Source organism: Antennarius striatus, chromosome 9 (assembly GCF_040054535.1).
Source record: "Antennarius striatus isolate MH-2024 chromosome 9, ASM4005453v1, whole genome shotgun sequence".
Lineage (NCBI taxonomy): Eukaryota > Metazoa > Chordata > Actinopteri > Lophiiformes > Antennariidae > Antennarius > Antennarius striatus.
Window position 1 is genome coordinate 1,460,798 of NC_090784.1, and position 26,388 is coordinate 1,487,185.

General features: G+C 43.5%; 1 protein-coding gene across 1 annotated transcript; it reads right to left on the bottom strand.

The window, feature by feature from the left end:
* Positions 1-398: 398 nt before the first annotated feature.
* On the bottom strand, positions 399-15,377 carry LOC137601309 (E3 ubiquitin-protein ligase RNF19A-like). Its single transcript, XM_068323455.1, has 9 exons — positions 14,394-15,377; positions 8,936-9,144; positions 8,704-8,848; positions 8,159-8,321; positions 6,982-7,096; positions 6,551-6,712; positions 5,829-6,030; positions 5,587-5,730; positions 399-4,430 (listed from the first exon to the last, which is right to left on the bottom strand). The coding sequence occupies exons 1-9, from the start codon at positions 15,095-15,097 to the stop codon at positions 3,650-3,652; spliced, it is 2,625 nt and encodes an 874-aa protein (XP_068179556.1). The 5' UTR covers positions 15,098-15,377; the 3' UTR covers positions 399-3,649.
* Positions 15,378-26,388: the final 11,011 nt, after the last annotated feature.

Below are 26,388 nucleotides of genomic sequence, written 5' to 3' on the forward strand. Positions count from 1 at the left end.
GACCAAACCTTTGGTGCCTTGTGGACAAGAAGTATAGTGCTGGATGCACAGAAGCTATGAAAATTGCCTGTTTTTTTTTGCTTCAACTATCTCTGTGAATCTGCCTTTTCTGACATGAACTTCATCAAGACCGAACACAGAACACGTCTGACTGAAGCATGTTGACAGGACTGTGAGAATTACAGTGTCAGAGTGTTCACTGGTGAGCAGCATGCAGTGCCAGGCCTCTCACCTTCATAGTTAATGAGACGACCAATCACAGAGACTTTCTTTTTTTCATTATATATAAACAGCAGCAATATTCAAAATGTTAAATGTTCAGAAAGAATTGATTCTTGTTCGGGTTAAAAAAGCGTTGTTTTATTGGCTTAAAAATGATAGAAGTGACCATTTGCATTACAAATACAGCAGGTGTCCCCGTGACTTTCAAATGTTTGCGCAAATAAACATAAATTAAGTGTTTTGTGTTTAAACATGTTTTTCTCATTATTATTGCTCTGATAATTGTGGAAAATAATTACTGATATATGAGCAATCACTTTACATAGTGTTACATAGCAGTAGTTATTCTAACTACTGCTATTTTAACATCAGTATCAGAACGTTAGTTGTCCATGCAGTGTTGTCATGTAGGTTTGTAGTAAACGGGTCCTGTGTGGCCCTTCATCAGGGCCCATGAAAAGGTTGGTGACCCCTGGTCTGAAAGAAGTGTTTGTTTCTCTGGGTTCACTGACTTTATGTTGGGTCGTAGCTCCGTGGTGCTCTCCGTGTCTGACGCACTCTCTACAGCAGCGGTCTACAACCTGTTTTCTACCAGGGACCAGTTTTATTTATTAAAATGTTTCTGCGGACTGGTTAGAGACGCAGGTGTTTAAATAATGAAAACCTTTGTCAATTGATAGTATTTAATCAAATTATTGCACTTTATATAAGGCAATTAAAACAATTTTGTACTATAATATCAACTTACATGATGTAGTTCCAGCGGGAATCAGTTCTTCCCAATAAAAAAGTCTTCTTAGCCTTAGCAATGTGGTCTGCTGCCAAGACCACTAATAACTGCTGTTGTCCCTTAACTGGACGTCTTGATGTCCAAACATTACCAGGGCTCGTCTTTTAACGCAGACGTTTTGCCAGCAGTTTAAGACGCTTCTGCTTCTCATCGTTGCTCGTTTCCTCCCGAACAGTCTCTCCAGTGACTTGTTTTCGGCTCATTTTTAAGGGCTAGCCTGTAGTTAGCTGAACGTTGTAACAGCGGTGAACGGATGTGTTAACCTCCAGCGGGGAGGAGCTCGGAGTAGAGCCGCTGCTCCTCCGCCTCGAGCGGAGCCAGCTGAGGAGGCTCGGGCATCTGTTCCGGGGGCCTCCTGTGTCGCTCCGTGCTCCACTGGCTCCAGGCGTCTGTGTGTAAAGCGCATGAAGCGGGTAGGAAAATGAATGAATGAATGAATGAATGAATGATGTGTGAAATGACGCAACAGAGTCAAGTGCGGCAGTAAGGCAAAGGTGGAAACGGTGGTTTTTCAACATGAGATCTGGAAACTTTAATAAATTTTTTTTTTAAAACTGCAGCAGAAGAAATGAATATTGAAAATGAATGAATGAATAATTTGCCCTATGAGTTTGTTTGCGCACCAGTTTCAAATGACCAGGGGACCGGTAGCGGTCCTGGGATCGGGGAGCCCTGCTCTACACCCAGTCAGTAAACCGATAGACGTGTTTGTGTCAATCATTATTGACAGAACTTCCATTGACCTAAAGAACAACATTTCATTTACTTTTCATACAATTTTTTTTATTTTTTTCTGATATGCATTTATACGCGTATAGTAAAGCAAATTACCAAACACATATACACATACATGATGCACAAATTATATCTGGCACTACTGTTTAAATTAGGATAAGAACTGAAGCTTTGGTGAAGAATGAGAAACAGAATTGGGGAAGAAGAAGGACACACTTGTTCATCTTGCGGGGGCTGCAGCACCAAAACAAACTGAATGTTGGTTCAGACACAGAGCCGGGTCAAAACAACAAATCAGGATCTTTTGCCCAGCTGGTAGAGGTTCACCTGAGCCGACTCAGTGGCCACGAGAAAGACGACCACTGAGCAGTACAGACACAGGCGTAAAGCAAACACTGGAAATAAAAGTGTTGAGTAGAGAATCTGACTTCAGGTCTGCTCAGCAGCGCCATTTGGCCACAACACCAGGAATCAGCGGACTAGTGAACAGGGAGGGTGAGCCAGAACAAAACGTATCCTTGTTCACTTTGTGCGTTACAGAACCATGTTACTAGAGGACAGGTAACAGTGCAGAGCCTCAAGGCATTCTGGGGCCTCAGTTATTTGCGTGGCATGTACATAACAGCAGACTGTGTGTCTGTATCATCCGGGCTCTTCATTCATTCATTTCCTGTGGTGTAAAAAGGATCCACTATACTGTGTCTACAGGTAACAAGTCAAAGGTACGAGGTTTAACAAGAACCTGAGCGACGTCTTTGGTAGTCTTCATTTACCACATCTACCCCAGTATAGGTGTGTGTGAATACACAGCCTTCCTTCAGACACTCTGTTGTTCCAGACACAGTGAAGAGAGACAAACAGACCACAAACTTCTTGAAGGCACAATGAGTTAACAAAGAAATAGAACAAAGCTCTTTCTTACTCAGGCATGGAAAAACCGTCGGCCTGAATAAATCCCCTTTGTACAGGACAAAACATTCTCTGGGTACAATTTCACAGAATTGAACAACCCATCGGCAAATGTTAATACACTGACGTTCAGCATTATCGAAACAACCAGGGCCTCCAGAGAGCTTTCCCAAATCCAACAACCACCAAAACACACACCCTGCCTCCCGTGACACTTCACTGTCAGCTCCACGCCACCGGCCCTGGGCACTGAAACACACATTAAGAGCCTCAGGCAGCATCAGCTACAAGTCTAGACTCAGTGCTAACCAAGCTGCTAAAAAGCTGTCAATCCATCCACCTAAAGACTCATCTGTTGGTTTTAGTGCTAAACTGCTTCAAGATGTTCAGATCTGGCTGTATTATCACACATTAGAGGGCTCTCCTAAGAAAAGATTCAAGGAAAAGACATAAAAATGTCTAATATTAAATACAAATCATAACTCAAAGGTTCTTCAGTTACTAATACGTCTGAGGAGGAAGCAGGACGGCAGAACGGATCATATCGCCTGGTCCCTGTTTGAGTTCACTCCTGGAAAGCTGCAACATTAAGATTCCTGCATGGTGTTGCATCCGCATAGTGGAGCCCAAGTCAAACTATAGTGAAACCGGCACAGTGGTTTATCTGAACATGCCTGGGTCAAAAGATGAGCCACTGAACAAGAGAGAGTTAGCAGTCTGTGGGTTGAGCATGAGAAACACCAGCATTCAGCCTTAGTGTGGCACGTGGTTGCACTTTGGAAACCTCTGGACACGTCCGACAGCCACCGGCCATCAGTGGACGCCGGGTTCTGCTTCGTTCAAAGGTTGATTTTGGTAAAATCCAAAATAACACGACGCCTTCAACAGGGAAGAAGAGAAATGCAGGTTAAAGTGTAAACTGTGGGAGTTAGTTCAGCTGAAGGAAACATGTTGAATACAAACAGCATCTGCAGCACTTAAGGGATTGAAATCTCATATGTCGGTCTGTATGCAGGAGTTGTTGGGCTGCTGCGGGGCTGGGAGTTGTGTTTGGTGCTGGTTGTTGTTGGTTTCCTTTAGCAGCTCTCTGGTGTTGCTGTGAGAGACCAGCTCAGCAGGGCACACCAGGTTGACATTCTCCCCAGGGATGACGCAGGGAGGGGAGACCTCCGCACCGTGGCCCAGGGACGAGGTCGGAGAGTGGGGAGTGATCACGGCTCCTTGTCCCTGGGAGGATGAGGAGGCGGGGCAGTTCTCCAGGCGGTCGTTCTCCACCTCCGGTAAGGGGCTGACGGTGGCGAAGCGTGTGTGGTAGTCTCCTCCTCCGGAGCCGTGGCTACACGACGTCTTCATGCTTTCCAGATCTGAGCAGCTGAACTCAGAGAAGTGGCTGGAGTGGGAGTCGGCCACCGACGGCAGGCTGCCGCTCAGCGAAGGAGAGTCAAACTCTGAGGAGTTGGTGCTGCGCTGCTCCAGCAGCTGGGCGTCCATGTCCTCGCCAGTCTCGTTGATCTTGGTGCCGGCGCTGCTTTTCTTGCGCAGCTTGCCTTTGCTCTTCTTCCCCCCAGAGCTGGAGGAGGACGAGCAGGATGCCTCTTTGGCCCATTTACTGGAAGCTCCTTTGCCCTCCGAGGAAGTGCAGCCACTGGAGGGGCAGGTCCAGCCACATCGACCACCGTGGCTGCCGTCATCCACGCTGCTGCTTCCACTGTGGTGCCGTAGTTTGACAGGTTTGGATTCGATGTCAACGTGTACTTCCAAACTATTCCCATCTCTGGAACACAGGGAAGCAAGAGACGAACAAAAACTTAGGAAATATGAGGAAACGCTTCAAGCAAAACGTTTAACTCACTGGCTGCCAAAGACCTCTTTGGTGTTTTCAACAGGGAGGGCTGGAGCACAGTCTGGGGAAAATCAGGGTTCTAATTCTCCGGTCGTTTTTAGTCATCTTATAGTTTAAGCCCTGCTGCTGCTGCACATTGAGCACAGATGAAAGTCTGCTCTTTTGGGTCGCACTGCCCCCTGGTGGAGAACTCTGTGATGGAGATCTTCCTCCAGGAGGAACGGAGTGAATTTCCACATGTCCCGGTCCTCGCTTCTGTCATTAACAGAGAAGTTACGGAGATGTTCTGCTTAGCTTGTTGATTAGCGCGCTTATAGTCATTGTCAACCTAAGGTATATGACAAAGGATTGAGAGGAACTTTTGTTATTGACCAAATACTTATTTTCCACCATAATTTGAAAATAAATTCTTTAAAAATCAGACATTGTGATTTTTCTGGATTTTTTTCCTCATTCTGTCTCATAGTTGAGGTATACCCATGACGACGATTACAGCCCTCTCTCATCTTAAGTGGGAGAACGTGCACAATTGTATGCAGTTATGTGTGTACGGAGACTTTTTTGAGAACATTGTCATGTGGACGCAAATTTTTTTCTATGTGGAGTGAAAAAGTTGCGTTTTCAAAAAGCTCCGCCTACGTGTGGACGGGGCCTAAATCTGCATATTTCAGAGACGACCCACGAGAGAACACAGCGTCGCTCTGAGCAAAGCCTCTGGGGATCAGTCAGGAACAGAAGGAAAACATTGATAAATGTCCAGAGGAAGGAGATCAGTAGCTACAAAGCGCTGGCAGCCCATGAGTTTATAGACCATTAGATATGAGTCTCAGGACGGTAAAACTCATCTTTCATTCTAAAGAGAACACAGGATTAAATAGCTTCAAGCAGTGATGATTTATTAGAAATTATTCCATCAAATCAAAAGACTGCAGCAGTCTGGTGTGAGCAGTGACATTCATGTATTTATGTATTTATTAATCGGATTACTGACTTTTTGGCGGATTCTGACAACACACAAAACTCAAACCCGACTTCTACACACTTTTCTTCAGCAGCGTCCTCTGGGTAAAAAGCTAATGATGCTAACCTGTCGAGGGGCATGTAGGCATTAAGAATGGATCCAGCCATTGCTTTGGTACTAGCGTTGTCGCTGATCGTGCCCAGGCTGACCGTTCCAGACTCTCCGCTCAGACTGCAGCCCTCCTTCTGCACATCAGCCTGCACTTCCAGCCTGACAAGTGAGGAGGGAAGTTCAAATGAGCAACGAAACCCAAAGTCCAACTGTGGAAAAACATGTCACGATCCCAGCTGTGCTTTACGTTTTAGTACCTGTTTAAGTAGTTGACCATGAGGCTGCTGGTGATGCTGGCGCCAGCTAGGGCCATGGTGGAAGCTGTTTCACTCAGGTTGTCCCGGATGGCCCCCAGACGGTCCATGTGGCTCCCACTGGCACTTAGACTGCCTGTTAGTCCTCCAACACTGCCTTCACCTATACTGGGGTTGTTCCTGGTGTCTGCTACTGATGTAGTGTCTACATAGAAGACACCATCATGACAGAAAATATTCAATTATGGGAAAAATACAATCTAGCAGGAACAAACGGCTCTGCCGTGTCATATTTGTTGGAGTGGAGGTTAGCATGGACTGTAGTGATACTTCTCCACAAGCAGTAGGGTTCTAGTCTCACAGAAGGAATACGAAAAGAAGCTTCTCTTAAAGAAAAGGTGCAAAAGATCATCTGTCTTCTGGAAACACAACACAGATTTTATATATTTACTGAATCGGGACTCAGTGAGTACTACAGATGCAGTGTAAGAGGATGCAGAAGACAGGGTTAGATGGAGGACACTGATTGGCTGTGGAGACCCTGAAGGGAGGAGCCCAGAGGAGGAGACTGAACCAGGACTCAGTAGACGATCAGTCAGCAAAAGGCTAAATTATTATTATACATATACTGTGTAATTATTATTATTTTGACTTGAGCTCTTAGTGTCACCTTCGGGGGGGTAGAGTGAGTAACAGTGTGTGAAGGTGAAGATGGGGGTACTTACCAGTGGTAGCTGCCCCACTGCCGACATTCATGTCGTTCTCGTCATCAAACTCGATGCGAACTCCCTTTCCATTCCCAGCCGAGACGCCACAACCTCCGCTGCGGCACAATGAGATGGGCACCACGCCGTAGACGTAGGCAAGCATGATGGGAACGCCAATGCCTGGGGAGGGACAGAGACCCAGGCAGGAAAGAATTCCTCAGTGGAGGTCACCAATGAACAGACACGCCCCCTCTTTACCATCATTATGTAACAGCTCAGAACAAAAACTACTGACTTTGAAAACAAACTTTTTCTTAACATAAATGCAAACTTAAAACAAAAACAGTTCTTTAAGCTGTGGAAGTCAAGGATGAGTCGATACGGGCTCCGGTAGGCAGAGCCAGAGCTGAGTGACAGACGGGAGGACGGCTGAGGAGACGCAGACTGACCCACGGTGAATGCTGCCACCACTGGAGACACGATGACAGAAAGAGTCACGCCACCAGTGATCACCAGGTTCCTCTTGTGGGTGGAGATATCTTTGCCATCATAGCGGTTATGAATCTGATTAATAAAAAGGAGCATTGTGAATCAGTCAGATCGAGGAAACGTACCAGTCCTAGTACTTACCAACATTTAGAATCTTAGGACCAAAAAAACTCAAATGTGTTATTTACGTGTTTTTTTCATGCTAACATTCTCACTTCTGCAAAGAACCAATTTATTTTCAACTTTCGTCTTCTGCGATGAGTGACAACAGATCATTTCTCATCCTAACAGTATTACAGATTTAATCCTCCAGTGTTCTCTTGTTAGGTGTTCAGTCTTTTATACCTCTTGTTAATCGTCTCTCTGATAATGCTTATGTTGCTGTAATAATGGAAACGTCCCCACTGTGGGAGAAATAAAGGAAGACGTTATCTTATTGATGTATTTACAGGAATTCCCACTCACGTGTTCCACTCCCTGCTTGTTCTCATTCCAGTTCTATAACCTTTCTTTTCCTGCATTGTCAGTGAGTTAATAGTAACAGAGTGCAGCTGGTGTGTGGCCAAAGCCTTGTTGCAGCGAGCCCACAGGACAGATGTAGCATGGAGAACAGCTACATTCCCTCAGTGTGTGTGTGGAATGCTGGTGATTCATGCTCAGATGTTTCACGTGCCATGTGCTCTTTTCTCAATGTGGTCAGCCTTTGTCTAGGAAGAACAGATCGTTGGCTCGGACTCCCTCTTGGCAGCCTTGAAGGGGGATTTTATGAGATTCTGAATACTTTCAGCTCTTTTGTCAAATCTTACGGGAAAGACTGAGACTAATGATGTTGAGTGTTTATGCAAGGAACACACAAATAGGACAGGTTAATGATAAATGACCTCATAACAGTACATGTGACAGTTTCAAAGAGCAGGCTATATAAACACCCTGTTTAGAGCTGAAAAGATGCCATTTCTAGAGTCATGCTTTGTGAGAAAATGAATTGTTCAGAACTGCTGAATGAAACAGCGTACCTCCACACATGTACACTCAGGTGTGCAGTAAATAACACCAACACTGACGTCTGTTCTCAGGCGAGCAGTGAAACTTAAATACACTACAAACTGCGTCACATGGAAGTTTCTGGAGTCTCACCTTCCTTCCCACATAAACGGGGATGCCAATAATCATAGCAGGGATAGCTATGCCGGCGATGAGCGCAATTCCAACAGGAGCACCCACCAGTGTTCCCAGCTGCCAGAGGATCTTCTTCTTTCTGCTCCATGGCTTCTTTCCCCAGAAAGTACACCCTGACGGACTGAGAGGGGTAGAAGAGAAAGATGGTTCAAATATTTTCATGCAGTTGACAGTGTAATAACCCCTTGGCAGTAAACTGAGGAGCAAAGATTCTCTATATGCGGACAACATTCAGCCTTAAAAAACTCTTATTCTAATTTCAGACAGAGGTTTTAAAAAAACAACAACTATATTTAGTTTTCTAAAGTTACCCACGAGTCAAAAAACACAACGTAAATCAAATAATCTCAACAAACTTAACTTCAAGTTGTGAACCACTAGAACATGTTTGTACACAGCAAACAGATGAAGACATTGATGACAACATTCAGAGAGTTATTCGTCCGTACATTAACCCGTCTTCAAAACCCATTCAGACTGTGTCTACGTTCCAACATACGGACCTCAGGTAGTGCAGGTCTGAGATCTCCTTCATGCACAGCCAGCAGAACTCACAGCCGCAGACAGCGCAGGTCATGTGGTTACAGCTGCCGTCGTTCATCTTAATGATGTAAGCGGCACATCGCGGACATGGCTTAATGTCGTCAGCTGAGAGGCAGGAGGACGGAAAACAAGGTCAATGAGCGGTTTACGTGCATGTTGGTGCGACTGCTCTGTAATGTGAGCGCAGCACACCTGCAGCTCCACTCTCCTGGCTGTAGCTGAGGGAGGAGGAGCGGATGGTCCTCAGATGAAGGCTCTGGGCTCTCTGCTGTCGTGCTGCATCACAAGTCTGGTTGGGATGCCACAGCTGCTTACAGTGGTAGCAGAACTCTGTACCACAGCCCTCTCTGCCGCAGGTGATCTTAGGACAGCTGGCACAACCAAAGGCGATCACCGCATACCTGGTGGTAAGACAGAGACCATGCTAAACTTTGGATTAAATACTCTTTCATTTAAATGTAGTAGTCAGTAAGAAGTACACATGACAGAAACAGGGAACTAAGCACAAATAATAAGCAAATGATGCACATGTACATAAAACTCACCCCTGAAAAAACAAAGACACAGACAATAAATAAGACAGCAGTCATTTTGGGGGGAGAGGAGATGTATATTTTTGTTCATACAGGATGTGAGTACACTTCCTAGTGTGGAGTATAAATTCCAACTTGAGGGTGTTGTCACAAATGGAAAACTTCCACAGTGTCTTTCAGGAAATGACAGTTTGTCTGCAAACATCAAGTCACTTTAAGAAACTATCTGCTGGCTTTTCCACTCCAGGAGAATCAACTGATATCACTTCAAACTTCCATTCCTTGTTCTGCGCGGACCCTTTGCCATAACAAGCGAGCAGGTCTTGTCAGCCTCGCCCCTTCCTCAAGTGTATCGTCAGCCTGCTTCCAACATGGAGGTCATTTGAGTTTGCCCCCCAGTAACAGAGTGCAGTGCATTCTGACAGTCTGGGTGTGAACTCCCTGACAGTCTCAGGCTGGGCAGGTTGAGTATGGAAGTGTGTGGCTTTGGGCGCTCTCCCTTTATCCTGTGGAGTACAGCTGGTCTTCAAGATAGGACCATTCAACTTACAAACATTCGTACATACGAACGACCGCACACTGCCATACTCAACTACTGTAGTTCGCCTTTCTGTCACAACCCCCACCGAGCAACGTAACATTAACACACCGTTGATTCAGATTTCACGTCACGTTAAAAAGACTGAGGCCCCGCCCACACGATGACGGACTTTTTTAAAAACGGAACTTTTTTTCTTCTTCTTGTTGGCGCCATCTGAAGCATTTAGTCCTTCTTCTCTCCACATCTCTGTGAACGTCTGAGCAGGAAATGGACCCATAATGCATTTCTGTTCATGGAGACGTTCACCAACACGGAGACTGAAGACAATTCAGGTCAGGTTGAAAGTTAGAGCAGCAAAGTAGACGATAGACTACCTGTCAAAAATCTGTCACAGCCTGCCTGTTTGTTCAGATTTTATTAATTGTTGACGGGGTTATCTGTAGGAACTATAGGGTACAGGAACCACTGTTGGCCGGGTTGGGTTTCTGTCTGGAAGCATTAGCTGTTGCTAACGCCGAATGTTTTTCTATGTCATGTAAACTATTGGTCGAATTAACTGAGGAACTTAATGAAATAAAACAGAATACTGTAATCAAACATAAAGGGGCGTGTTTGACTAATGATGACCAGGAAGTGACATCAGCGCATCATTCACGTCAGTGTGGTGGAATGCCTCAGTGGATTAAAGCTGGGCTGAGCCTCTACACCCCCCCGGAGAAAATGTATTCATCAGAGGTAGAGATGTTAAAGTTACATTATGGTACTACAGGATTACTCTGTGTTGCTTTTATGTGCTGTAAATGTTTCTGGTAAGTCTAAGGGAATAGTACAAGCAAACCTTGGTTTTCGAACACTTTGGACATCGAACAAATCGGAATTCGACCAAAGAATTCAGAATTTTTTTGTCTTAGAAGTCGGATCAAAATTTGGAAGTTAAACGCCAAACAAACGCAGTAACATCCGTCCTCCTCCTCCTCCTCCTCTCTAACATTCACATATGCCAACTGCTCACCACCACAAAGGTAAAAACTAATGCTTTAACTGTAATGTGCTTTTATTTTAGTTTACTGTATTCAATAATTTTTCACTTGATTTGCGTTCCATTGCCTACGGTACGAGTTACGGTACCGTAAACTTCTGTCCAGAAGAGGACAATAACTCGTACCGGAATCCGTGGTGAATGATGAGCGGAACGAAGTAAGTTTTTCTCTTCTTTATTGAACCGGAGCTACGCTCACCTGAACACACGATTGAACACTGGTACATTACGCATGTCCCACTCAACAGAACAACATTATATTTACGTGTAACTACTTCTGGGTACAACAGGAAGTCCCAAGATAAGAGTCATGGGATCATACTTAACACTTCGTGTTTGCTTCTTTCTTTTACATTTCTTTGATATGTTTCATTACTATACAATTTGATATTTAAATGACATTATGAAATAACAAATAGTACGTGGATACATCGGCAGAAAATGGATGGATATTACGTTGTAAAAAGGTAGTTTTCTGGCGTCTTGGAATGGATTAAGACCATTTACATTATTTGTAATGGGAAAAAATGTATTTGGAATTCGAACAAATCGCTATTCGAACAGCCTTCAGGAACGAATTGTGGTCGGAAACCAAGGTTTGCCTGTACTTTAGTATTTAGAGAAGTTATGACATTCAAATGACCTCAAATAGAGATTATAGATTTAAAAGTAAAAAATAACGCCTTACAAGCATTAACTTACTAACAGTCTCTCAGAACCAATTTTGTTCGTGGGTTGAGGCCTTCCTGTACAGATTATGACATTTATATTTACTATCACTGCCTTTGTGTGTGCCTCTGTGTTAATGTTTAAGTAAGATGCGCTGCAGTACACATTCATCTATGACATCGGTTCAAATCCAGGTGTTAGGGTGACCATTCGAAAATGTTACTGACATGCTGAAAACAATACAGGACAGGGGTGTGATCCCGGATTACGCTTTGCTCTGCCCAGCAGCACACCCAACCATCTCACAATATGTATTACAGTATACTGAAACCATGAAAAAAATAGGGCAGCATCCTTTTCATGTGTCCGCCGTCCAGTCATCAGAAAGAAAATAAGAGGAGGAATGAGAGGTTGATTTGAATGTGTCTGGAGTACAATCTGCAGATGTTGGTCAGGCTGATTCCGTGGCAACTGAGGCTTCCGTGTTTGTCTGTGTGTTGACACAGAACAGCACAACAACTCTTAATACCTTCCATAACCACTAAAGTAAGACCAAGCATGACATAGACTATGTTAAAAAGTCTATGGATTCACAGATGACAACTAAACACTGGCTAGACAGTTTCCTGACGGAGACGCTGGAGTCAATGATGCAGTCGTGTCTGACTGGAGCAGACGCCTTCTGACCCCAAGATTAAGTTTCAGTCAAAGCAATGGAATGCCCAGGAGACTCCCTCCACTGAGGATAGTCTACGCTCCAGAAGACTGTCTACAGTGCAGACAGACAGTGAAGAATCACAGATATGTAAGGCTTATTTAAATATTTGACACTACACAGGACAGGAGAGATACAAGGGAACGAGAGGGCCATTGCTTTTATGCCGTGGTGTGGCTATTCACTCAAAAACATGTTTGGTTAAGATTCCACCACTGTGTGGAATACCACTAATCTACTTTTGGGTGTCCTAAATAATTTATTATAAAATGTGACATCCCCATCCTGTCCTGATGGCTCACTCCAGCACAAGACCCCAGGGCAAGACTAGAAAATGACAGGAGAACAATAAGAAACCTAAATAAATTGGAATAGAATGTCTCCGTATAAATCCTGTATTAGCTATCCATTTTCTTCCGATTTATCTGCCGCAGTGGGTCACGGTATTATATTTTCTCAAAATTCATTCAGATGCATTGGGATGCATGAATATACCAACACTGTCCAGTCCAACAAGATTTTACCTGCTGTTTTTACCAGCTCCAGGAGGAGCAGTTCCACCAATCCCATGCTTTGTGCTTCAGCTATTTGACAATAAACTATTTTTTTCTTCCCACATTTTCATCCTGGACATACATTTGTTGCTATTCTGGTCAAGGTTACAAAACAGGACATCACACAAAAGACAACATCCAGCTGTAAGTGTCCAAGGTGACTAAAGCCTCTGGACAGAATCAGGTGTCGCCGTGGAAACAACACCTGATCTAAAACAATTCCTGGAAGAAAAGGAAATGGTTGTAATAAGTAGAGAAAGCAAGGAGAGGGAGAGTTGTGAAACAAGATCCTGCCACAGGACAGTGATTCGCTCTGGCTAATGTCTTCCTATTGTTGTCTGGTAGCTGGAGAGGTGCCAGTTCACCTCCTGAGCACTACCAATGTGCCCCTGAGCAAGGCACCAAACCCCACAAACTGCTCTTACGATGCTAGGTTGCAGCCCATCACAAAGTCTGTTTCTTCTTCTTCTTGGTAGCCTTTTTTTAAATGTGGCTGTACATCTGAAGGAAGTGGAGAGATCTGAAAAACTTAATTGAAAAAAATGAAAAGACAACGAAAGAGGAGACAATTTCAAGGAGGAAGCTCTGTGAGTCCTAGAGGTTTGGTGATACAGGAGTCCCCATACACTGTTGCAGTGCGATGTACAGTAAAGTCATGATGGGTGTGTTGACAGTGTGACAAAGGAAAAGCATTGAGACAACTGGTGTATCACTGGACATGAAACCATGACACTGGAAAACATGTGACCATTGTCACAACGTCTGTATGTCAGTGTTCTGGGCTCAGTCAGAACATCTCCAGAGATCAGTGGGCATAACACAGATGGAATTTCCCAGTGATCAGTGGATTTCCGCTGGTTTTTAATTCAAAATGATCAATTCTGTGAGTCGTCTAAATTTGTTGAGAAAACTTTAAAGGAATTTAAGTGTCTTATTTTTATTGTTGTTATTAAAAATGAACTTGCGTCAACTCAATTTTCAATAACTAGAATGTATTTGTTAACGGACTGGTGAGTGGATGAATATGAAACGATTTAGACCACAATGAGAACACTCACAGCATTTCATTTCACATATTCTGGGCCAGCTCACAAAAGGGAATTAAAGAAGAAAGTGGAGTAAAAGTTGGCAGAACTTGCTACAAATAAGTGGAAGCTGTCAAACTAAATGAATCAATTGTGAACTATGAAATGTGTAAATATTAATATGACCTAGTTCATGATCCTGATCATAGATTATCTCACGTAATTTATGTATTTATTTATTTATTCATTCATTTATTTCGTGTTACTCTTGCTGAGTTTAATTCTAATGTAATTCCTGAATTGTACTCAGTCTTTAATGATTTAGTCATACATTTAAAAACGATTCTTCTTCAACTGGGTCTGCTTGAAGTTTTTATTCAACAAAATACTTAATCTCAATGAAATGTGTATAAATTAATGTATATGGAACACAAAAGTTCAATCTATCACTTTTGCCCATGGATTTTTTTCATTAACCAGTCCACCTAGATGGTGTCTTGACTGAAGTCTTGCCTGACGAGTGCTGAATCAGACTACGCGTCACTTTGACTGTGTGCTTCAACTGACTCCTTACCCACAGTCCGGAGCAGGGCACCATCGGCAGTCAGGGTCCGCCACGAGCCACCTCCTCAGCATGAACTCCTCGTACTTGTCCATGAGCACTCTGTCACCGAGGATCATTCGGATGTCATGTGGATTGAAGCGTTCAGAGCATTCGGGACAGCTGATGTTGACACGTGACTCTGAGATCTCAATGCGCAGGTACTGGCGAAGGCAATCAATGCAAGAGCGGTGGTGGCAGGTCATGATGGCAGGGAAGCTCTCCCTTGAATGTTGCAGAAGGCACAGTGGACACTCCAGTGGCTCAGTCCCCACACCACCCCCCACTTTTGAGGAGGAGGACATAGAGGAAGATGGGCCCGAGGCAGATGAGGTGGAGGCACCAGTAGCAAAAGAGGCAGCTCCGGTCCCAGCAGCCAAGAAGAAGGCAGAGTTCTTGTCATTACACATTTCAGAGTGGATGCTCTCAATGCTGGCGATGCCATCAACATCTCCAATCCCGGGTCCAGGGTGGTGGAACTCTTTGGACCTCTGGCGTCCTGATTTGGGCTCCCTGCCTCGCCGTCTGAAAAGAGAGGTGAGGGACAGGCGCCTCTTCTTGGGGGCCTTCTTCATGGAGGGCAGAGAGATGGAAGAAGCAGTGGACTGCAGGTCTCGATCCGAGCCCATCGCCCCACCACTCCCACCACTCAGCTGCTGGTGTTTCTGCAGGCTCATCTCTCCAGAGGGAGGGGAGGGGGTTGCAAGTGGGGAGCCAGGGCTGGGTAACCTGACCCTCACATGTGCAGGGAAGTCTCGGAGTGGGATAGGGCTGGGAGAAGGGGTAAGGTGGTGGATGGGGGAAGAGGAGGGTGGCCCAGGGTGGGGGGCCTGGGCTCCAGAGGGCCCGTCTGTGTTTAAGACATGGTGGCTTCTCCTAATCAGCCTCGTGGTCACATCTAATAGCCGGATTTTGGCGATGGGGTGAGGGTCACCTGCTGCAAAGCGATGCAACAGAATCTGGAGAGCAAGAGAACAGAAAATTACTCCCACTGTGTAGTCTTTAGTCACAAAGTTATCAAGTCAACACGAACAAAGATGTTGGTAAAGCTTTATTCTGTTTCTACTAGGTGCTGATTTAAATCAATTAATGTATAAATCTATGGATTCTTCTAACAATCAAGGAATCATATATTGCTTGTTCGTTGGGGAATTGAGTGTCTTTTGCATTGAGCACCTTTTCCTCAATGACTACTGACAATGCATGAATGCATGAGAAAAAAACAAGTCATACACCAACAAATCATTCCACAGACACGGACATAATCTCATGCTTCAGAGATGTTTATATATTTCACTAAGACTTCCAGAAAATCAATATGTTTTTCTGTACCATGCTGTTATTTTAGCAAGATATCTGCCAAAAATTAAAGGCATTTTCACTTGCTTAGACTTTCTAGGAAAACATTTTCGGCTAGTCATTCCGAGCACTAACATCAAAAACTGAGAACCATTTATGGACAAACACAGTAGATATAAAACCATCAAAATGGACAGTCAGTCTCTAGAAAATCCCACTTCTTCTATGTGTGTGTTTATCTGTAGCTTTGGTTGCACCTTGGAAATGAACCATAATTAGCAAATGAAGAGTTGTGCCCAGGGGAAAGCATATGCACCTTCTAAGTACCGAGTTGGGGGGGGCTTTCAGGGCATGATGTCTTCAAAACAGAATACATATGTATACTTTATTAGCAATTATTGTGAGTTTAGTATAACAGGAAGTCCATCACCTGTCAAACTGAACCATTCCATTAAAACATCACTGGCAGCACAGCGCCTTCACGACTGCACTCAAACCATTCTGACTGCCAGCATCACACCTCTCACTTTTATTAAAACTGCTTCGTCCCCATAACCCAACTCACCTGACAACTGAAACGTGTGAACAACACCGTGGACAACAACAAAGACAAACGAGGCAGTCAGAAATTGCAACATCCCATGACATCATCACATTTTTGTGCGTCTGGCTTTCTGAAAATGGTGCTTTCTGTTTTGTGATTATATCTCATCAGGTTTCAGAGATGTGTACCTAAAAAGGTATAAAAGTGAAAATTTGACCTTGACCTTGTTTTTCAAGGTCAAGATAGTGATCTAATTCTCATGCCCTTGCCTCCCTGAATACAACGCCTTTTGTCTTGTCCTTCCATCTTATCCAGTTCCGGAATTATGTGCAAAAAAAATTGTACAAAAGTTGAAATTTGACCTTGACCTAGTTTCCTCAAGGGCAACATCTCATTTTCATCCCCTTTGCCGCTCACTTGCTTTTTCTTTCATCTGTTTCTATTGGCAACAGTTGTGAAGATACTTGGTGGGCGGACGGACGAACAAACACACAATTAAAATACATCTCCGCTTTGTGGGATGTAAAAACAATACCGGACTGTCCGCTGCCTGTGCTGCACACTCTGATCTTATTAACAAGCCTCCATCAGCGTATATTTGCTGCACCACTGTTGTGACCTCACTCTGAGCAGAAACATATATACAGTACGTGAAGAATAAAACAGTTCCTCAGTTCTGTCTGCTCATGATTTGTCAGTCAGGATTTAAAAAACACAAACAGGAAACGCTGGTGTGGTGGGCTCTGACACACACACACACACACACACACACGAATGGCTTTAGTTTCTTCTGCACAGATGTATGAACCAGGGTCTGGACATCTGGATGCACCAGACCATATCACTGATGTGGTGCCCATTGAACTGTAAGGTAAAGAGGTGCAGCAAGTACAAAACAGTAAAAAGGCTAAATAGCTATTACTTTAAACTCAACCATGTCACAAAGTAACCATCACATCTAAATGAGCCAAGGAGTGTAAGATAACACTTATCACCACTGAACAGATTGTGTGTGTGTGTGTGTGTGTGTGTGTGTGTGTGTGTGTGTGTGTGTGTGTGTGTGTGTGTGTGTGTGTGTGTGTGTGTGTGTGTGTGTGTGTGTGTGTGTGTGTGTGTGTGTGTGTGTGTGTGTGTGTGTGTGTGTGTGTGTGTGTGTGTGTGTGTGTGTGTGTGTGTGTGATGACTAGACTGACAATGGAGCAGGTAGACCAGTGCAGCTGTCTTATCTGAAGGCCCTGACGAGGTCTGCCTGACAAAATGAAACACCGTTGTCAGCTAAATGGCTGCAGGCTGTGGTCAGCAGTACAGGCTTTTCTCACTGAGTGTGCTGATTTAAGTACATTAACACAATCCAAATCTGGCTGGTGTGCCTGGAACTAAAAGCTCAGCTCTGCAACAACAGAGATGACAGAGATAGAAGGACGAGAAACAGTAAAAAATAAAAACGGCAGAAAAAAAAAAGAAAGGAGAAAAGAATTTAAACCCCAACTGGAAATGCTCAAATTAATGACAGAAGTAGATTCTGCTTTGAACATTGGAAAGCAGAAAAAAAAACCTTTACAACTCTACTAAAACACTGTTAATGTGAGCACATGACATGAAAACTGCAAACTGAACATGAAAGCAATAGAAAGAGCAGCACAGCAGCTAATTACTGCATTAAGAGTAGAATGCGGAAATACATTTTTTCTTCATTTAACTCTCAGACCCCTGACCTGTTTTGGCCAGTTTTTGGTACCTTTGATATTTGTCTCTATATACCACATTAAGAATGATTTAATATACCCATGCTTCGTACGATTATCTTCAGCACAGCGTCAGCTATATGAAGAGAGTTATTATTTCACTATAAGTTACTATATTGACATATTGGGGCAAAATAGACACACAGTCAGATTTGAAAATGGAAAAATTGCATTTTATTAGACATAAAAACCAAAAATATGCTCACTGAATTGATTTTGAACTCCAAAAAGGTTACCATAGGCATCTAACATAACTATATACAGTTTGTGTCACTTATGCCACTCTTCAAAGGAGTTTTTCAAAATAAGACACAGTACCACGTGAAATGCGTGAATCGAAAGACATGTTTGCATCACACGACAAAATGCAATCCCGGTTGTACGATGTGCGACTATATGGACAGGAATACGGCGCCTGCCATCTGATTAGACCAATAAAAGAAGCCGTTTGAACCGCTTGTCTTAGATCAAATGCAAACAATCGTGTCTCCGGTTTTCCATGGTCAATCGCCTCCAAATAAAAACCGGAAGGCAGTTTCACATCTATACTGTCACGTAAACATGCGCAGAGCATGTTTACGTGACAGTATTACACTATGAACGCCCCCGCGTTCATAGTGTAATAAGGGTTAAAACACTTAAAAATGACAATAATACGTATTACAATATCAGGAAAAGCACTGATGGTTATGTACGGAACAAAAAAAGTAGGTCCTTGTAAAAGTGACAGATATGAGTGGTTATGTCTCAGTGTTAGCATGAGCACTCACTGGAGCTACAGGCATACATCTGAATGAAAGAAAAGAGCTGGCAGACATAGCAGAGCTCTCCTCTGAGTGCCTTTGACATTCCAGTGTGACCAGATCCATTGCTGACCACAGATGACCCTCTGCAGTCGAACAGAGCAAAAGCTGAGAACCACTCCACACTCAGTTTCCAAATGCAAAGAAAAACCTGACCACTGCAGGATGGCCATTATCTTGTTAACAGGTCTATAGATCAGGTTCTCCTGAACCAAGTTAAAGGGGCCCAACACTCAAATACAAACAACAACAGTATTATTTATTTAGACGTTTTTCTGTAAAAACGTCTATGTCACTCTGGATTAAGTGGAGTTTTTGCAAAAAATTAAGTCATGTTGAATACAGAGCCTTAACCAGGTTTAGAAACAGAGGGTAAACCCTTTTCAAACATTAGCCAACAGGATATTCTTTTGAGCAATTGAGCAAAAGCAGGTTCAAAAGTCTAATTGAAGTTTAACCAGGAAACACAATGTCGGAAGATCGTCCAAGAAAGACGAGCTCTGTCAGGAACCGGAGGGGAGTGGAAGTTGAGGCAAGCAATAAAGTCCTGTTGGGTTTTGCACACAGACTTTCTTATTTTATTCCATTTATCAATGTTGTTGATTCAATTAATGTCAATTAATCTTTTTGAAGACGAGACAATTGTAATTGTAAAGACGTGTAATCTTTTATTTATCACGGTTTGGCCTTTCTACAGTGTTGTCGGTATGCAGTTGAGTCAAGAATTACAGTGAAAGTTTCATAAAAATACACAAGCAGCTCCTCTGGACCTACTTCACACGGTACCTGATCTTTTTGAAAACGCAACTTTTTTCACTCCACATAGAAAAAAAATTTGCATCCACACGTAGCCGAATAAGTGCGTCGATCAACACGTTTATAAGCAGAACAACTCCGAGAACGACAGGAGAGAGGACCGGGACGTGTGGAAATTCACGCCGTTCCTCCTGGAGAACCACCTCCATCACAGAGTTCTCCACCAGGGGGCAGCGCATCCCGGTCTGACCCAGAACTGGCGTCCACGTCTTAGGCGAGGAACATGAATGAAAGAATAAATATATAGACTTTATGACTCATGAAGAAAGCAACAAAGAAATATTCAACTGTCAGCATGTTTATCAAGGCGTCTTCGACGTGGAGCTGTTACATGTCACAAAATAGCCGTATTTAACTCCGCCCATTCTGTGTGTGCATGTAGACACGGGTCACACACACTGACGTCACAGCGTTTTTTTGTCTCAGGGAGACGCCCCCCGGATAGAAAAAGTTGCAGATACAGCGTCCACACGACAAAGAAGACCCCGCGTTTTCAAAAGTTGCACTTTCGTCCCGGATATCTGCGTTGTCGTGTGGACGGAAGGCGTAACCGCAACTAAAAAGATGCGTTTTCAAAATGATCCGGCACCGTGTGGACGGGGCCTCAGATTCCAAACCATGTGATGCGTAGAACTACGAGTCCATGAAAGCAGCAGCAAACTGTACAGCTGGTGCAGAGATGAGGATACAAAGGTGACGGCCTGCAGCCAGTGACCTAATCACTCGTGAGCGGTTTGTGAATTTGGGGAAGTGATCAGTTTTAATTCAATGAGCAATAAGTGAGCGTGGATGAAAGTTGAAGCGGTCTGGAATGCACCCACTGTGACCAGCCAGATAAGAGGAGCTCTGAGAAGGTTCTGTTATCACCTGGTCTCATCCAGGTTGCCATCAACAAAATTAAATCTGGGAATTGCAAGCAGTACAAGTCACTGAGAATGAAGATTTTATGTGACAGGGATCTGGACTTGACCAGAGCGACACATATGCAACACTACTCAATATGTTGGAAAACACGACCAAACTGTCAGAGGATCTCCTGCGCACAATCATGTCTACAGAGCTTTATGAGCTAATCGGAGGGAACAAGTAACTTTCCTAGAGGTTGACCAGCACAAGCTAGGAGTACGACCACATGTCATAGTGGTCGTACTCTCAGGAAATCCTGAGCCAAGGATGGAAGGAATCAAAATTGAAGGAGGAAGCCAAGTGAGATCGACGTATAATGAGTAGATCGCCTCTCCTGCTACTGTACGTCTTCTACAGCATTTCTTACAGGACCATAAGATGATAAGCTAGGAGTGGCAGCCCATTGAAGTTATATATATTGAGGTTTTCTGCTATGATAGGACTATTTGAGAGGGCTTGGTGGTCCATGTGAAGGGCAGAAAGAACAGTTAGCAGCAAAAGAAGCAGAGGTAGAAGGCGACACACAACGGTGCCATCTTCCCTCAATGGGCGTCGTTTATTCAGGTAGTTGCAGACTAATAAGCTTATCGGAGCAATTGTGTTCATTTGAGAATAAAGATAAAAAACCTTTGAGCTTCAGAAAAGAATTATAAAAGCCACACTGTCAAACTTACATAGCTATGACTGACAACATATAGACTTCACCAGAGTGAGAGAATTGTAATTGGGCAGCAGAATTCCCACTGAACGGTTTTCAAACTGTAAGAAAAGTTTCTTTTAACAAGCAGTTGTCATCATTTGCCCCTGACACCAGTCCTGGGATGTAGGGCAGCAACAGAAGCTCTCTAGCTCCTTCTGTCTTGGGGAGGCTTTATGTCATGTGGGGTTGAAACTCAAACTCTTCTGCCACTGTTCTCAGCCAGGTGATCTTAGGTCGTGCTTGTTCTCTCTTTCCTACCGGCGTCTAGTAGAATGCTGTTCGTGTTATGTCATCAGGATCTTTTCTCTGCACATATCCCATCCAGCCGATTGAAATATGACATCACTCTGCATTTAAAGTTATCGCAAAAACTTGCAAGGATTGCAAGGATTATCTCTTCAAATATTTCATACAACAACTACTTGCTGTCATTCATGGCAACCTGTGATGTCTTTGTTGCATGATTACATAAGTCAATTCTAACAAGAGGGTGTGTTCCCATGACATGAGCGCATACTCTCACAGAATACGAAGCCTGACCAAGAAACAATGATTCACATCACTTGATGAAGGATTGAAAAATAGAAACAGTAATTCTGACACAGGCAGTCCCAGGATAGTCTACTCACTTGTCTTTCAAAAGCCCTTAGCCCAAAATTAAACAATCCCTTTTACTGCCCCAGTAACGTGCTTTTTGTGTCATCTTTCTGTCTGCAATGGTTGTGAAGATATTTGGTGGACTAACGAACGGACGACCTCAACAACGCCGACAATCACTATACATCACCGCTTTGAAGCGGGATGTACAGTATTTTCCACACTATATAAAGCGCACCTAAAAGCCTATAATTTTCCCATAAACCCGCAGTGCGCCTTATAATTCGATTCGCCTTATATATGGATTAATATTCATATTAATATTGGTGAAAAACAAGATTGCTGAAAAAAAGCCGGCAGTCTGGCCAGCAGTCATGCCATGTTTCCGCCACCAGGAGGCACCCTCACAAGACACTACGCCCCCTAACAAATAGTCAAGGGGCGTCACCGAAGTCCCGCCTCTCACTGACCTGCTGTCTGACGGCAGAGCATCCTGCGGAGAACACCGGTGCCCGGCTACGATAACGTAGAAAAACATAAGGAACTTTCAACAACTCTATTAATAAAGTTTGACTGACTGATCTCAGTATTTCCCAACTACTGTGGCGCGAGAAATAACCCACTTTAAACTGAATTGGTCTAAAAAATGCCTTTGTCGAGTGTCAGTGCTGTCATCTGGAATCTAGTGACGGTCCATTCTATTAGTCTGTGGAAACACAGAGGAAAACTGGCATAAAGGTGAATTAAAGACCCTCAAAGATGAACTTCCAGCCTTTTCTGAAATTTCAAGAGCAGAGTCACTGCTAGACAAAGGTGTGTGGTGTGCTGCATTGATTTACAAATGTAGCTGATACCTGAAACAACACGTTATGGGGGGGCAGGGGGGCGCATTCAGGCTTGTGTATTCTGTCTGCAGCGACGTGCGGTGAGATTCACGGCGGTGAGACACCGACGTTAAAGTCAGTTCTAGGAGTAAAACAGCGTCACATTTGTCAGTAAATTATCAGCCTGACATTAAAAACAAGTTAAAAAATTGTTTAGGACACACAGCAGCAAATAGCTGCACCTCACCTCCGACTGGACTACCGATCGATCGAAACAATATTTAATTGATAAACGAAGATGAACATCGGAGCTTAAATATCTGCTTCGAACTTCAGATCAGGAAATAATCCGCTCTGTTGGAACAGAGTGGTCCATGACTATAGAAATAAAATCAAATTTGACTATGTTTTTTGTATTTTGCAGTACTTTCATCATTACTTCGTCAGTAAATCTCAGCAGCTAAGGAAAAAACCCATGTGTATCGAATTCTTTCTAAGATGGCAAAGTGATCAAGTGATCAGGTTTCCTTGATGAAGCTCAGAATGACCTTATTAACATAACAATAGGGGCCGTTCAGTTGATTAAAGGTACTCACAGTCATGAATGGTCTATCTAGTGGACGGATAGCGCAACAGCCACTAGCTTTTTAAATCTATTTTTAAAAATGTTATTGTATGCGCCTTATACACCGGTGCACCTTATATATGAAATAAATTATAAAATGAACAATTCATTAAAAGTGCACCTTATAATCCAGTGCGTCTTAACGTGCAGAAAATACTGTAATCTCCTTTCCTACTTGAAGTGAGTAGAGTAGGACTTTATTCATCCCTTCAGGAGGTTCCATCAGGGAAATTAATTAAGTGGATGGAAAGCATACAGTAGACTAAAAGAAATACAGTCAAGTACAAACATGGGTTCAATAAAGACTAGATGACAAAGCATACAGAAAGAAAAGAGTGATGCAAGGCTGTGAATGACACTGACAAACACATCTGAACAGTGATCAGGCAGCAGCGGTGGTAGTGTAGTTCATCGGTCAGTCCGTCGGTGTCTCACCAGCTGCATTCCCGGCCTGTGTGTCCCCGTTGTAATGCTGTCTCTATGCACATTCCTGGACTTCTATGGGGTTGAGGACAGTGACTGCATTAGTGAGGCTTCCACTGCACAGAGAACAGGCAGAAACCTCCTGGCAGACAATCTGGACAGCTAATGACTGCTGTGTTATGAAGTGTACCCAGGGAAAACATCTGACAACGCGCCAGCCTGCTTGATTGACTTCAATCAATTAATCAGAGATTAAGCACCATATTTTGTTCAATCCATCCATCCATCCATCTTCTAATCACCGCTTTATCCGCCGTAGCGGGTCACGGGGAACCGGAGCCTATCCCAGCTGGCTTAGGGCGTGAGGCGGGGATAACTCCGGGTGTGATGCCAGTGCGCTGCGAAGCCACACAGACACAGACAACCATGCACGCTCACACTCACATACTACGGGACATTTGGAACGGCCAAGTCACGCATGTTTTTTATGGGTGGGAGAAAGCCAGAGAACACGGACAGAACCCACGCAGATACGGTGAGAACATGCAAACCATGCACAGAGCAGAATTCAAACCCAGACCCGCCTTGCTGTGTGGCGACAGTGCTACCCACTGCGCCACCGTGCCGTCCCCCATATTTTGTAACTTATATAAAATCATAGTATCATGCATTCTGTCTTACCTAGGGTCTGTATCACGTTGCATTTACTGTGGTCAATAAGAGTTGTATGACAGAATATCACAATGCTTTTACCAAATTTTGGCAAGACAGCACAGCTCTGGTTCTTTGGTTATTGCACCTTGCCATGTTGTTATTTTGACAACACTTCTGTCCTAGTTGATTTTTAAGCAGCAAAAGTTGGGCTTTAAAATGATAAAAACCAACGGCCTAACAGGGAAAGAATTGTTGAACGTGAAAAGAAAAAGAGACAAGAAGGCCTGGCAGGCAGAAGACAGGGAAACGTTTCCAACAAAGCCAATACAGTCTCCAGCTCCACCCCGCCAGACTCTCCCTCTTTTTTCCCTGAGGAAATTAGGTCAGTATCATGGCATTTTAGCTCAGTTGAGACTGCTAAGAGCTCAGGAAGAGGGTGTGAAATAGATAGGATGCAACTCGTAAATCGGGAATATGTTTCATATTTGCCCTGGTGGTGCTAAAGAATGAGCCAAAGCTAACCCAAAAAAATTCTTTCATCACATCTACAGTATTTTCTGCACTATAAGGCGCACTGGATTACAAGGCGCACCTTTAATGAACTGTTTATTTTATAATTTATTTCATATACAAGGCGCACCGGATTATAAGGCGCACATAATTTAAAAAATGTAAATAGATTTAAAAAAAACTAGTGACTGTAGTTACACTATCCGTCCACTAGATGGAGCATTCATGACTGTGAGTACCTTTAGTCAGCTGTGAACGCCCCTATTGCTATTTCAATGAAGCCATTTTGAGCCTCATCAAGGAAACCTGATCACTTGATCACGTTGCCGTCTTAGAAAGAAGTCAAGACGCATATTAAAAAACCTGACATTAAAAACTGGTTAAATTCATTACAGTGGACTCAGTGCGAACAGAGCGGATTATTTCCTGATCTGAAGTTCGAAGCAGATATTTAAGCTCCTCGTTTATTATTGTTTCGATCGATCGGTAGTCCAGTCGGAGGCGAGGTGCAGCTATTTGCTGCTGTGTGTCCTAAACAATTTTTTAACTAGTTTTTAATATCAGGCTGATAATTTACTGGAAAATGTGACGCTGTTTTACTCCTAGAACTGACTTTAACGTCGGTGTCTCACCGCCGTGAATGTCACCCAGAGATGGACAGAGTACCTGACCCCAGTACTTGAGTAAGAGTACAAATACTTCTGGTCAAAATTTACAAGTAAGAGTAGCCCAGTCAATACATTACTTGAGTAAGAGTAAAAAAAGTACTTGCTTTTAAATGTACTTAAGTATTCAAGAGTAAATTCTTGTAAATGTACTTAAAGTAAGAGTCAGAGTAAATTCCTATTTTTTTTTATCTTTGATGAGAATGGACCTGACTGAATTACTGTCATTTTACATTTTTATATATAGTACCTTGTAAGTCTTGTTTCAGAGAAAACTCTTTGAACCCACCTGCACTGATGTTCTTGCCTGTAGAACCATTGTTATACTGAACCAAGCCCTCCCCAACATCTATAACAATGGAAATAAAATGGAATCATCAAAGAGGACAATTATGTCATTTTCACATTTTATTAAACAATCCCCCCCCCCTTCCATACACACACAAGACCAAATGGAGCCATACAGGCCCAACCAACTGGTTTAACTGGGCACCAACTGGAACCCCTAAAGGACACCCTGGTGGACTACTGGTTGAGAACCACTGCTTTACAACAAACTAAATCTCTGCTTTCAACAACTCAATGTTTACAGGAAGGACATATCCCAGTACCACAATATTGTCTCCCCCCACCCGTCTGTCTGTCTGTCTCCCCCCCAATCTGTGTGTCTCCCCCTGCCCCCCAGTCTGTGTGGCCCTGTGTCCTCCAGTCTCTGTCAGTCTGTAGTTCTGTAAAATGAAGTGACCAGAGGTCTCTAGGTGTGACTTTTGTCAGTTTTTCTTCAGCGAACACAATAAGCATTTGAAAATGTACTTTTTCTTGTCTGAGTCTCCGTTGTCCTTTTTCACTTCTACAAA